The sequence below is a fragment of the Lonchura striata genome, chromosome 2, assembly GCF_050655825.1.
Source record: "Lonchura striata isolate lonStrDom1 chromosome 2, ASM5065582v1, whole genome shotgun sequence".
NCBI classification, from domain to species: domain Eukaryota; kingdom Metazoa; phylum Chordata; class Aves; order Passeriformes; family Estrildidae; genus Lonchura; species Lonchura striata.
This window is the reverse complement of record NC_140704.1, coordinates 99,025,948-99,039,900: the sequence shown is the minus strand read 5'-3', so window position 1 is coordinate 99,039,900 and position 13,953 is coordinate 99,025,948. Positions and strand designations below refer to the sequence as shown.

The window sequence follows — 13,953 nt, the reverse complement described above, 5'->3', positions numbered from 1 at the left end:
TTAAAATTTTTTAGATAAATATGCTCATTATTTAATTTTTAAATATTCACCCTTTTCCTGGTCTAAGTTGGGTCTCAGAAAGGAAAAAAATTAAAAGAGCTAATGAGATGACCTGATAGAATGGCAGGGGTTGTTTACTAGCCCATATTTGACTAGGATTCATGTTTTATATGGTTGACAGTCATTGCAAGTTCTTTGGGTTTTAAGACTTATGTCACCACAGTCTTGAGTGAACTTTAGTTCAGAATGGAGACATTTACAGAAGTTTTCTAAGTAGCTCCTTCAGAATCCCATACTGCTTTTTACTGAATTGTTCTGGAATAGTATGGATTTGCAGTAGAAATGGTGATGAGCTGGATAAAGTCATACTCTTAACTACTGTACAGTCTGTTTATTCCATCTGGGAGTTTCATCACTGGCACCTGAAAGTGGATGAGGCAGCTGAATAGACTTTCCATTTCTCACCATGTCTAACCATCTTCCTGCAGTATGACGCGAGCATTCTAGTCTTTCATCAAAATAAGATTATGCTTATTGAATAGGGACAAAAATTTTCTGCCCTCTCCAGCATTTGCAGATTATGTAGCCAGAATATCTGCACTTAAACCTTCAATATTTCCATTCAAGTCAGACTTCTAATAGTTCTTGTTTCACTATCCTGAATATTCTTTAGTCAAGATCTCTCTTCCAGAAAGATCAGTACATAATTTAGTTGTATCTGTACCAGAACAATGTGCAGGAGACATGCCTTTGAATGTGCAATAAAAAATTGCTTTGGCCTGTTTTCTTTTCCTGTTTTACATTTCATAAACTCATATGTAATTTGATGAACATTGTCATTCTTTAAATTTCTTCAGCATTACAGTTCTCAAGGGACTTGTCTCTCATTGAATATAATTTTTGCATATTTACTTTCTCCACAAGTGCTAGTATGCAGTAGCACGAGTTCAGTCTTACATTATTATTTTCTTATTTACTTATGCTACATCCTGGTTTTCTTTGTATTGATGTTAACGCTTTCAGTTTGGTATTAGCTCCCTGTGCCATCTAAAAGCTGTTGATTTCTACCTCTAGTTAAGTAACAATTTAGGTAGCCTTGTCAACAGAGTAATTATTCAGCTCTTGAACACACAACTTTGCAGCCAAGTGCAAGCAAAATGGTAAGGAGGTTCTGAGCCCTTTGGGAGAGCTGCAGTTCAACAGTTTACTTCACATTTCATATGCAGCCCAGGAACGTAGACCATCGTGCAGTTCTTGCATCAACCGTGTTCAGCGACAGCCCAGAAAGCACCAGCTTTGGTATCTTCTGTCTTGCTTTACCTACATGCTGCTTTGTGTTTTCTAACACTAGAAGACAGTTCATTTAAGTGCTACTCTTATCAGTAGCAAGGAAAACATATTTTTGTTAGGAGAAGGGTCAATTACATGAACAGCTCTTCCTTTGAAGATATTCTGGAAACATACTGCTTCCATCCTTCACCAGAGGTGAATCCTGAAAAGAAGACTTCATCATGAACTTGATCCTTGAAAAGTTACCCGTCTCTCCAACCTCTATACATCCATCTATCCAACCTCCCAGAACCAGCAAGTTCCCCTGCTTCATGCTTCCTAAGTAATCCCAGCATTACTGCTAGGCCTGTGACATTCTGAGGTGAAAAACCAGCATCAGTGTTTTCTGACACTTATCATTTTGGGCATGGTAAGCCTTGATGCTGCCAAGTGTCTCAGAGGAGTGAGGGGCAGCAAAGGGGAAGGCCTGTGCATTAAAACTGTCCCACCTATAACACGCCCTATTCCTTCCTCCTCCTGTGTTGTCATCTTGCACTGAGACTGATTTTTGGGGTTGGAAATCTGATGTCAGAAGTTTGGGAACTGCCTTCACAATTAACTCACTTTCATTTTAAGCCAGGTACCACTGTGGAGACAGCGGTACTTATGGCTGATCCTGTGTTGTGGTTGCACATGTAAGGCTGGAGCATCTAATCATGTTGGGGTTTTTTCCAAAACACAGCTTGGTATTACCTACAGCTTTCAGACTAAATTATTGTAGTGCTCCTTTTGAGCTGTAGGTCTATTGTGGAAATACATAAACATTATTTGCCACTGGTGTTACACTTGACGTTGTGAAAGCAAAGAAACAGATCTTTCTCCCCTGAAAACCCGTAAAGTGAAAACTATAAAACCCTCTTCCTTTACCAGTTTTCTTATGAAACTGGTTGTAATACTGTCTTCCTTGCACTGTGCCAGACTCTACAGCTTAACTAAATGTGTGTCCCTCCTCCAGTTTTCTTTACTGCATTCAGAAGCAGGTGAGAGACTAAAAGGAAAATATCAACTGTATGTCAGTGCTTAGACAAAAACCTGCAAAATTAAGTTATGAAGCTTGCCCTTTTTAGCAAAATCTTATTTGGGCCAGTATAGTGGCAGTTTATTGCTTCTATTCATGCAAATCAGGGATCATTCCAGTATGCTTTGATGAAGTCAACAAAAGAGAGCACGTTCATCAAATGTTTTGGACATGGAAACAGAGTATTTTTTTCCCCAAGAAAGATAATGCATTAATTGTTTCACTGAGTAGATGAGCATTAGTTTTTGATATAAGCCACCCCATAGACTCCAGACACTTTGCATGCTGAGCAGTCTTGTCCTTGAAGTTACTGTAGTGCACAATGATCAGAACTTACCGCTGATGTTTTGTTAGCATTTACCAGCAGTGTCTTGGCAGAGGGTGACCTCCAGTACTGTCCCTAAACATTTTCAATTTACAGACTCAAGAATTTTTGCTGCCTTTGCCTCTCATTCTTTTGAGGAGGTCAGCCCTTTATGAATTTGCCACAAGAAAGAAGTTCAGAATACCCTATATACTTAAACAGCTTAATAGGAATATAGTTGCAATGAACACACGACACACAATTCATTTTAATATTTATAGAAGAAATTCATGTTGTTTTAAGTGTACACAAGCAGCTGCTGTCATTTGGCTGTGAGCAGATGTTAGACCTCCGAAAGCTTCACTGATAATTAAAATACTAACAGTTAGTGTTTTACCCCAGCTGCAGGTTCTGTTTACTGTAAATTTGATTTTAATGGTGCCTCTGTGCAGTTATTGAATAGAGGTTTGTTTTCTACTATACATGCAAAAGTGTCTACAATGAAGACAAATGGTTATTTCCCATAATTTACTGTGGAAAGATATGAATATAGCTGTAACGTAGTTGAATTTATAAATGAAATACAGATATGACTATCACATTTGAAATGGTAGTTTCTGCTGTCTTAACTAACAAAAAGAACTAGGGAAACTTACTATTTGTAGTGATTCCCAAGCATTCCTCCTAAAAACTGCTGTGCTTTTTAAATGTGTTGAAATGTGCCCTCAAGCAAAGAACAGGTGCTTCTTTTTACTGAAAGGTGCATTAATCAGAATAGATAAATACAGAGAATCATGATGCTTACAGTTGATAGGTATGCTGAAGAATATAATTTCTGCTGGATCATTTAATAGCATGATGTTTTATTTCGGGTATCCCTTACAAATGTCTGTTCCTTCTTTTCATATATGTACATCAAATGTTAGGGAAGGCCAGCCATTTTCAGAATTGTTAATCCCAAGGGCCTGATTATGCAAACACAATGCATAATGCAAGCAACCATGTTTAGTCCCTTTGAGACTATTGAGGCTAACTCTGGCAGTAAGCACTACGCTTGATAAATAAATGTTTATAAAACCAGGATCTGAATGTATATATTCTTGAAAAACAAAAATTTCTGCTGAGATAACAATGACAGAAGGGTTTCTTCCTTTTTCTGACAAAGCCGTTAGTGTCTGGCACTAGACCTATTTCAGAAATCCAGATCATTTTCCCTATGAGCAGAGCTTGAGGGGGTTTTCCCCTGATTTTTCTCTCATATTAGTGTATTATTTTTCACATTATATTATATTTTCTGTCTGCCTAGGAAACAGAAATCCCTGGTTTGGCCAAGCGCAACCAGAACCCCTTGAAATTGGAATTCTGATTTAGAAGTGCTAAGAATGCACTCTCCATTTGCAGTGCAGGGGATAAAACAGAAAGAGTGCATCCAAGTATCATCAGTGTCAGTTGTTCCCAAACTGAGGGCCAGAGTAGTCTTTGACGCTGGATTGCCAAGAAGTATCCAGACTGGCAATCCTCATCTCAAGCTGCTAAACTGCACTGGAAGACATAGCAGAAATACTCCAGATGCATTCCTGATGCTGCTTGCCTGTGTAGGTAATTGCTGCATATACCACAGAGAGGTTTTTGCTCACACATCAGAGCTGTGAAGAGCAGCCTGCATGGTGGCACAGGTAAAGAGAAAAGTGGTTTGCAAGTAAACCAGTTACTCTGCAGCTTAGGCAGATGTAAATTCTGTATGTTAGCACTGTACATTTGCCATGATCAGTGGGAGTTTTGGTATGTATATTTTTTATTTGCATTCCTTCTGTAACACTGGGGTCTATAGCATTCATTTTTGACTTTGAGTGCAGGAAAAGAGAAACTGAATTTTTTTTCCTTGAGAAGGCCTTTTCCCAAAGGTTAATTAGACATTGAAAGGAAACTAAACCAAACCAAACCAAACAAACTGCCTAAATACCCTAACTGAACAGCTTGGCCATTTAGTTTGGTGTTTGTCTTTTCCTTTTGCCTTTTTGTGGCTGTTGACATAGTTCTGTAAGATGTGGAAGGTAAAAATAGCAAACAGAAAATTTCAATCTGTTTTTCAAAAGAAAAAATAGTACAAGGGTACTTTCTTTCACATTTTTAGAAAGCTAAAGCACATCTATTGCTTTTTAAGATACCTGAAATGTTAAAACTTCATCCTTTATTCAAGCAGTTCTTAGAAGGCCTTGAAGTTTCCAAACATGATTGAGTTGTTAAGGACAAAACTAGAAGCTAAGTCTGTTTTGAGTTTCAGCATTGAAGCATGACATTACTGGATTTTTAAATATAAAATAAATTATGAACATTATTTGGCATTTTTTGTTGTTATTGGTTTTGATTTTTTTTTCAGTAATAAGATATTGAAAGGAGGACAAAATGAAGCCTTGCTGTTTTGGTATCTCTTGAGATTTATGCTATTTGTGTCAATGGTGGATTTTTTGTATGTCTCTTAGGGAGCTGGTAAAGTCCCCTATAGGTATACTTATTTGTATTGCTTTACAAATATTTGCTGCCTTTGTGGACATAATAGTCATTACTGGGCCATTTTGGGTTGCTGATTTATTTCACTTCTTGGTTTGACTCATCATATTTTCTTTCCTTCAGCAGAAGACATGAATGAGCCTTCACAACCTCTTATTTAGTAGCTTAACTAGCTGGTTTAAAAAATGCTGACCCATACATTGCTTGCAGTGAGAGCCTTGCAAATGATAAAGAACAGTTTTTACTATGGTCAAGGAACAGAGATGTGAAAAATGCATCTTATTATTATGGCCTCTGAAAATCAGGAAAATCCCAAATTATGCCACAGTTCTTCAATTGTACTTAATTAATTGAAGTAGAGGTAGATCATTACAAAAATAATTGAAAGAAAACAGAACAGAAACTTGTAGCTTGATAAAGACATTTGGAAAGTGGACTTACTTTAACATTCAAAATATTGTGCTGCCATGTAAACAATAACTTTTAAAACAAGAAAATCAGTTGCTTCTCCAAGTGATGTTAGACATAAGGATATTTTTTAAAATCTTTTAAATTCCTTATAGGTTGCATTTAATTGAAAGAAAGGATGTTTCTTTGCATTCACGTTATTTAATATTCATTGCATTTTGGCAGATACAAAATGTTTGTTTGTGTCAATAAATAATATGCCTAATGACCAAAGTATGAAAAATTAAATGTTGCTGAATAGGGGACTATAAATCAGTCCTCCTAGAACTTTTACAGAAAAGGAAAAATAGCTGTTTTAAGCTAGCTGTGTAAATGCAGATCATTTCCGTCGTCATAATAGATTATTTCATTTATGACTTACAGCTTTGTCCTAAAGGTGCTCCTTGTGAAGGATGTCCTCAGCCCAGCCTCACCACACACAGCCGCTTGCTGCAAGTTTTGGAGAAGGATTAGAATTGTAAAGAGGCTGCTGGCTGAGAGCAAGGTGGTGCTTTACATATAATATTAGCCCAGACTTTCCTCACGCGTTACGTGTTTCTTTCTGAGACAAGTCTCCTTAATGCCATCTTTATCTGCTACACGATGCATGAAATCTACTTTCTGTTTTAGAACTGCAGCTGACCCCCGACCCCACGAGTGGCGCCACAATGTGACCTTTCTATTGTCATCAGCTTTCATTCTCCTGAAAATTCTATGAATTTTTATTACAAGTTTTTTTAAACCAAGCTGAGGCTTCAACAAATTACTTGACACAGATGAGATGAAGTTGTTGAAGTAGTGTTAGATAAGTTTTACAGCCAGCATGTGTGCTGCTGAACAGTACAAAGCCAGTGTCCTACAATGTCATACACCAGTAACTGCTGAGCCTACTATTGGATAAATACATCATTTTATGGAACATTGATTGTTCTATAAACCCAATGGAGTATTATGCTCTATGATCAAACCATTTAGATTGTGTGTAGAGCACAGAAAATGCCATATTCAGGATGGTACTAAAAGTGCCATTTGTGTATTTTATGGATGTCATTACGGGGGAAACTTCTCTCTGTAGGCCCTGTTTACTGCAAAATTTTTTAGTCTGTAATGACATTTTTCATTCACAACGTATGCCTTCAAGAGAGGGGGCCCTTGTTTTATTTGTTTCATTCGAGTTTACTGCACAAATCCTGTACATTTTAATTAAATGTAAGCTTAACAAAAGAATAAGGTATTTATTCTGTGGGGAACAAATGATGACAGTAACAAAAGAATAAAACAGACACACAAAAGGAAGTCAGGTATTGAGTAAGAGAGAGGGGAAAAGGTACTAAGCCCTATTTCTAGTTTCCCAGACACACATTAAACATCAAAGCATTTCTTTTAGCCCTATTTTAGGAGTTTGTGGTCTCAGAGAATTAAAATAACCTGTGAATATGGATTTAATGTCTAAAATATCCTGACATTTTCAAATAAAAAACTAACAGTTGCTCAGGACTCCAACTGATAAATAATGGCTCTGCTGAAATGACAGACTTCTTGGAAAGAAACCAATTCTCTGATCATTGCACCCCTAGATATGAAACACCTCTTTACAAATTGTCTGAATATGAGCTCTTGTATCATTATATTTTGTCATTTTAATGCCTATTTGTGTATCTTTTTAATTTGCAATGACATGCAATCAGCAACAAGTCCACTTTTCCCAATATTAATGTGGGCTTGTATTGCAGCTTATGTTTGCCGTGTCAGCCAACACTTACCCCTTCCCTTTAACCGTTAAGAGGGGGCGAGAGGCAGGCTGGCTTTACTGGGAAAACATGGTTTGTTGCTACATACAGTCCAATAATGTGGCATGTTCCTTAAGTGCATAAAAATTCCTACAAATGTTGTGTTGGATTCCAGTGCCTCATTATAAGAATAGCAGCTAAGCCTCAAAATCTGTTGTTTCCTAAATGTCTTCTCTACTTGGCTTTTCACTGTTGAAACAAAAGAAAACCAGTAAAATCTTCAATTCTATTTACTATGAAAAATCACTAAAATTGAAGTTGATGTTCCCAGTAAATTCTTGGTCATAGTCCAGTTAAAATTTAAAGTTACAGTAGATTCACATTAGTTTAAATGACACTTGAACTTCTACACAGCTCAACATTAATTCATTATAGTTGAAATGGAGGAATCTTCAGTGGGTGAATCTTTTACAATCTGATTGAGGCTGTTACATTTTATAGGAGCCATTTTTCAAAGCAGTACTGACAGCACTCGAAGTTATTAAATTGCTGAATCAAAAGATGGACCTGCAATCGCATTTATGAACTGTGATGGAATAGCTGGGGTTGCACTGAGCTGAGGTTAAGATGTTGGTGTAGTTAAGCTTCATCACACCCCTTAGTGACAGCAGTATTTACCCATGTAGTTTACTTTAATGGTCAGGAAGTGGCTTAACTCACCTCTGGATTCAAATAGATTAAGTAAGCAGTCAGAATGGCATAATTATCAGTGCTGCAAGGGATTCACCGGATAGCTCTTCACCCAGGAGACTTCCCATTCAATTGCACAGTAAAGACTGGAGTTGCATAGATTCACAGGCACGGCATTTATTTGAGGAGATGAAAACAGGGTGAATTTCCTTTTTCTTTCCCTTCCCCAGACCAGAGCATCTTCTCAATATACTGATGCTGTGTCCTGTACGTAAATTATTGTGATCTTTGGAGAAAGATGTCATGATTTTAGTGTATGTGCATGGGAAAATTATCATTGTAGAGTTATTTTGATTTTGAAATCCAGTGGAAAATGCATGATTTGTGGAGTTATTTTGATTTTGTGCCACATCATTGCCAGGCTCCTCTTTTATCTTGTCAACAAAGCAAGATTCCTGAGAGAATTAATTACTTATACTCTATTACAAAATGTAGAGGATAATTGTCGTTTTATGTTGATTTCCCCTTTCTACTTTTCTGCTCTTTTGGGGGTCATATGAATGTCAGTGCCTACAGAGAGCACAGAAAAAGTGGGAATAAGAACCAGTTGTATATCACAGTAAGCTTACTTCTTTTTTAATACCTGACAAAATGTACTTCAATTGCATGGGCCAGATTTTTATGCAGCATCACCTATAAACACTCTAATGGTTTAAACTGTTAATTTTCTATTCCAAAGAAAAGAAAAAACCTGCCTTGCAAACTAAGAATAAGAAAGTTATATGGTGTCAGTTTAGACTTGTGAAGGGGATTTGCAGCCTTTCAGCTTGACAAAATTACTTCTTTGTGCTTCACAGTACAGTTCTCGACCAGAAGCTCTGTAATTGAAAAAAAGATGGATGGATAGATGGATGGGTGGATGGATGGATGGATAGATAGATAGATAGATAGATAGATAGATAGATAGATAGATACCAGTATAAGACCTCGATCTTTTAATTACTGATGTTATTTTGGAATTTTAGCTTGATATGTGCCTTAACATAGCAAGTTGCTATGCAAAGCGCCAGTCTTGGAGTAAATCAGCTTCTAAGTGTGAACTTGCCTTTAAGCAAATGAGTGTTTTTTAGAGCCCATTTTAATTCTCTGTGGGATCAGGGTCTGACAGCTCTATGCTTTGAAATGAAAGAGCCTCCTTAGACCAGCTTTAGTATAATTTTCTTGGTCTCTTGAGTTCAATGAAGCACATTGTTCACTAGAACTGGCTTGGAAAGTACAGTGCTAGCCTGAAATTTCACTTTAAGTGTCACTCTTTTTTCTTGCCTGTTTTTATCCCAAGCAAGTCATGGCATATCTATTTGTGTTAGTGGTAAGAAGCTACACCTGTTATTCCAGAGATGTGATTTCAGTTTGTGTAGGTGAATTTAAATTAAACTGAAATGTGGATAGGGACAGTTTCAGCAGCATGGACTTAAATCAGTCTTCCCAAGGCCCATCTCCCATTAGACTCTCACCTTTTGCAATGTCCAGCACCCACTCTTCTCTCCATGTGCACTGATTGTGTCCCACAGCTTGTTCCCAGCACATGGAGAAGCTTCCTGCGTGTTTCTGGAGGGCACTGCCATGGGGAGACAGGGAGGCATAGAGCTATCCTTCTATGAACATCCACAAGGCTGGCCACAGGGTCCTCTCATTTCTGTCCTCCCAAAAACACGTAGGCCATGCTTGGAGGGTGATGGCCTTGACTTTGTACAGTCTTGGACACCATTTGCCTTGCTGGAGTTTTATTGTTAGTGGTGAGAATTGAGAAAGAAACCATCAGTGAGACAAAACCAAAATGGGTGACACAGCAATCAGCTGGAATATGGGGGTTACAGGTATTATAGTTTGTTAATTGATTTCACGCATAAATAATTAAGATGTGTAATTGGGGGGTTCTCTGGATTAGATTTTATAGAATATCCTGCTTAGGGTAAGAAAACTACCAAGAGTTTTTGCCAGGTAACTGGGTAAGTGTCTGAGTTATCACATGAGCCAGAGAAGATGCTGGATGGAAAAGGAAGGGGAAGACAATGGCATCAAAATGACAGCATGACAATGATCTCACTAACAAAAGCAGGGTATTAAGATCAGCCATAGTTTCTCACACCAAGATATGTTTAACGTAATATACATTCCAAAAATCCATTACTAAAGTACTGAAATATCACCGATAGGATCTTATGTAAAAGATGTGGCTTTTAACTGTATACTGTATTTATCTGGGATTTTTTTATACAGAATATTTTTTAAAACACATTTAAATTGTTAATAAGCTGCAGCATTGTTACACTCAGCAATTACTTCAACCTGTAAATATGTTATTTGGAAAACATGCAAATTGGTTTTGTTCATTTGCTCATTTTATCTATGTTTTCTGTCAATGAAATCTAAAAGTTGTCAGGGAATTTTTTTCCATTTAAGCTACAATTTGTTAAAGTAATGAACTGATACTTGCCATGATACCACGTTAACAGCATATTTTGTCTTGTAGGCATTGTGTCCAAGTCCTATGAGTGCCGACTGAAGGGGCAGGGAGCAACCTTTGTGGAAACCACGAGCCCTTTTACAGCGGCAGCATTGGGAGAGGTTTCTCCAGTGAAGGAGAAGGCCTTTCAGGGCAGCAGGAGACAGCCACAGTCCCCCGAGGAAGTCCAGCAGTTCATCATTATTCAAGGATACGACGGCGACTTTGCCATTGATGCTTCCGTGGAAGAGACGGCAGCGGCCACCCTGCAGACACTGGCGATGGCGGGGCAGATGGCCAGGGTGGTCCACATTACGGAGGACGGGCAAGTCATAGCCACAAACCAAAACAGCTCCCACGTGAGTAGTGTGGTTCCTGAGCAGATCCTTACGGAGCAGTTAGCAGACGGTGCCACACAGGTGGTGGTGGTTGAAGGAGCAGGAGCTGACATGGAGGAGGCCGTTCAAATAGACGCGGTTCCTGACTCCAGTAGCACAGTACTGCAGCAGATAATGCGACAAGAAGTTTTAGATGCTTCTGAGGCTACAGTCCATCCGCCGGAGTCCTCCTCAGCATTAGATGCCCTGCTTTGTGCTGTGACAGAGCTGGGTGAAGCAGAAAACAAATCTGAACTCCTTCACAGATGCAGGTCTGGTCACAAAGACTTCTTGCAAATGCCGAACCCAGAGGTGCCCAGCATTCCCAGTGATGCAGAAGGAGAAGAAATACAAATGTTCCATGAAGTTCAGGAGACTCAGGAAGATACCAAACCTATGGAAGTAGTGACGCGGGTCATGCACCCATCGGCTATAATTGCATCTCAGGAGAGAGCTCAGGCTGCCTTCAAGAACGTGGTGCAAGGAGTGTTGCAGTTTGCTGTGTGTGACACAGCTGCGGCCGACCAGCTCATGAAAGAAGGTGTCACCCAGGTCATTGTAAATGAGGAGGGGACTGTGCATATGGTAGCTGGAGAAGGTTCTCAGATAATTATGCAGGAAGCTGGTAGCCACACACTCAGTGTGCAGAGCGAGCACATGGATTTAGTGGAGTCGGATGGGCAAATATCACAGATCATTGTCAGTGAAGAACTAGCTCAAGCCATGGCTCAGGGTTCTGATGGTGACTTCTCTGAAGGTGCAACACACTACATCGTCACAGAATTGCCACCAGACATGCAGGATGAGCCTGGTGTGTACTCCCACGCTGTGATAGAGACAGCTGGGTCCCAAGACACTCTGCAGGCTGGTACTGCTATAAAAGCAGAAGCTGTAGACCCTGATAGAGCGAGAGAACAGTTAACAAGCATGGTCATTTATACAGAGGGTGGCTCACAAGTATTTCAGGGCCAGAGAGATTATAATAAAGTACAAGATGCATGAAGAGCTCCACTCATAGGCTGGGTGCAGAGCACAGCTGGATATTACTAGAATCATGGAGTCACTGTATTCATGGAATGCTTTCTGTAAAGCCTTCTCAGTAGAACTTCCTCCAAACCAGGTAACAAATACATGTCCTGCTAATAGGAGTTCACTGAAGACAATATTACAATTTTGCTACAATAGCTATAAGAACTATTATATGCGATTATTACACAACAAGCATATTAGGGTACAAAACAGGATAAAAAGCCTCCTGCCCAAAGTAGAAATTGTTCTGTTCAGTACTTTCTTTGTTGGTGTTTTTGTCTTAATGTTGTTTTTTCTCAGGGTAATTCCCTGCCTTCTGTCATTTTTGTATAACACAATCACAGGAGTAAAATAATTGCACTTACATGTACATTTTGTGAATAGGAAAATATGCAAAAAAATACAAACCCCACAATAACAAGGTGAACAGGTAAGCATACATACAATATTGGGTGCCCTTCTTCATTTTAAAGTAGAACAGGTGACATTTTGCTTTCTAAAATCTTACTTCAAAACATGCTTGGCTAAAAATATGTCAGCAAAATACGGATTTTTTTGCATCTAAAATGAAAGTTTTCATAGTACTTTACTCTTTCATGGTAAGACATTAGACTTTCCCTAAAGAAGAGCTCAAAAAAGCTACACTTCAGAAAATCCTTGATTATATATATTCGGGAAGAACTTGATGCCTGTAACTTCCACTTAATTTTAGATGAGAGTCCTACATAAGAAATATGCATTTTTTGAAAAAAAATATTGTCACTGTCAGTGTTTTGCTTTTCTTATAACTAGTGCTTCATATAAATACCATTTTGCAGTTCATTTTGTGAGCTACTTCTCAAATGTTAGGAGGATTTTTAAAGAAAATTCTGACATTGACATTAACAAGTAAGGGGAAAAAAAGGTGACCTTGTATTTCTTGCTTAGTCCAGAATGTCAGTTATTTACTTGTGGATATACTGCAATTGTTCAATGCAAGTTCATGTTGAAAATATTTGTTTCATGATAAAACTGCTTCTGTTTCTTTAGAAAAATTGTAAAATATAAACTGTCAAGGTTTGGGGAATTTTTTTTTGTCTTTCAAATAAAATGTTAGCATTAAAATGAAGCATCATGATTTTTAATATTAAACAATAAACAGAACTGGCATTCAGCAGGAGCAAACGAATGCTATCTGTTATGTCTGTGCATTTTCTCTTTTCTCTTTTCCTTTCTCTAGCTTGCTAGATAGATAAAGATAAAAGAATCTAATTTCTGAAGTGTGCCTCATGCATGCTTAATATAATTGTGTAAGTGTTTAGGGTATAAGCCATACTGACTCTAGAGATAACTGGGTTTCCTATCATGTTTAATATCTTAAAATTATCAACTGTAAGAAAGTTGGGGTGGGGTAAAACAATAGTTCCTTCCTGAAGCAACTGCTTAAAAGTGTATTTTCTGAAAGGGCTGCTGAGAAAAGGTGCTTCATTCTGGGGCTATAAGATCCTGCTGCCTCTTCATCTCTTATTATTATTTTTCAAATTTTGTTATTTTCCAAGAGTTGAGGTTGTGTCTTTGTCAAACCCCCAAAAAAAGTAAATTTCAAGTTAGACATCAAGATTCATAATTAGGCGAGTTTGACTTGCTCATCTTTCTTAAAATGACAGGCTGTTCACTTACTCTTAAATACTGTCTTCAGCAAACAGTGACAGGATCAACTCCCGTTTGTTATCAGGAAAAAGGTGACCTTTACAAAATGATGGCCCTCTGCAAGACTCACACAGATGTTCAAAAAACTGAATGTTTTTCAGTGGAAATATTTCTTCTTGATCATTTCTCCTGTTAACTGTAGCCCTGTGGTCTTGCAGCTTGGATGCTAATTCTTCGCTGTGCTTAGTCCTGTATGGCTAACCTTTCTGCTGCAGTACAGGGTGTTGACACTGACATGCTGCAGTTTACCATTTGTGATTTATTTAGGATAAATATGTCTCAGGTGGCATTTAATCCTTCATAAAACCAGTGTAGCCTGCAGT

The 13,953-nt window shown here is 38.2% G+C and overlaps 1 protein-coding gene across 2 annotated transcripts in view; it reads left to right on the top strand.

Annotated features, from left to right (window-relative positions):
• The window catches only part of ZNF407 (zinc finger protein 407), a 333,913-nt gene extending 320,804 nt beyond the window's left edge, over positions 1-13,109 (top strand). For both annotated transcript variants that reach the window (XM_021530861.3, XM_085571854.1), the window contains one exon: positions 10,563-13,109. In XM_021530861.3, coding sequence (XP_021386536.2) covers positions 10,563-11,914 — 1,352 coding nt within the window. In that variant the 3' untranslated portion in view covers positions 11,915-13,109. The remainder of the gene's footprint in view (positions 1-10,562) is intronic.
• Positions 13,110-13,953: the final 844 nt, after the last annotated feature.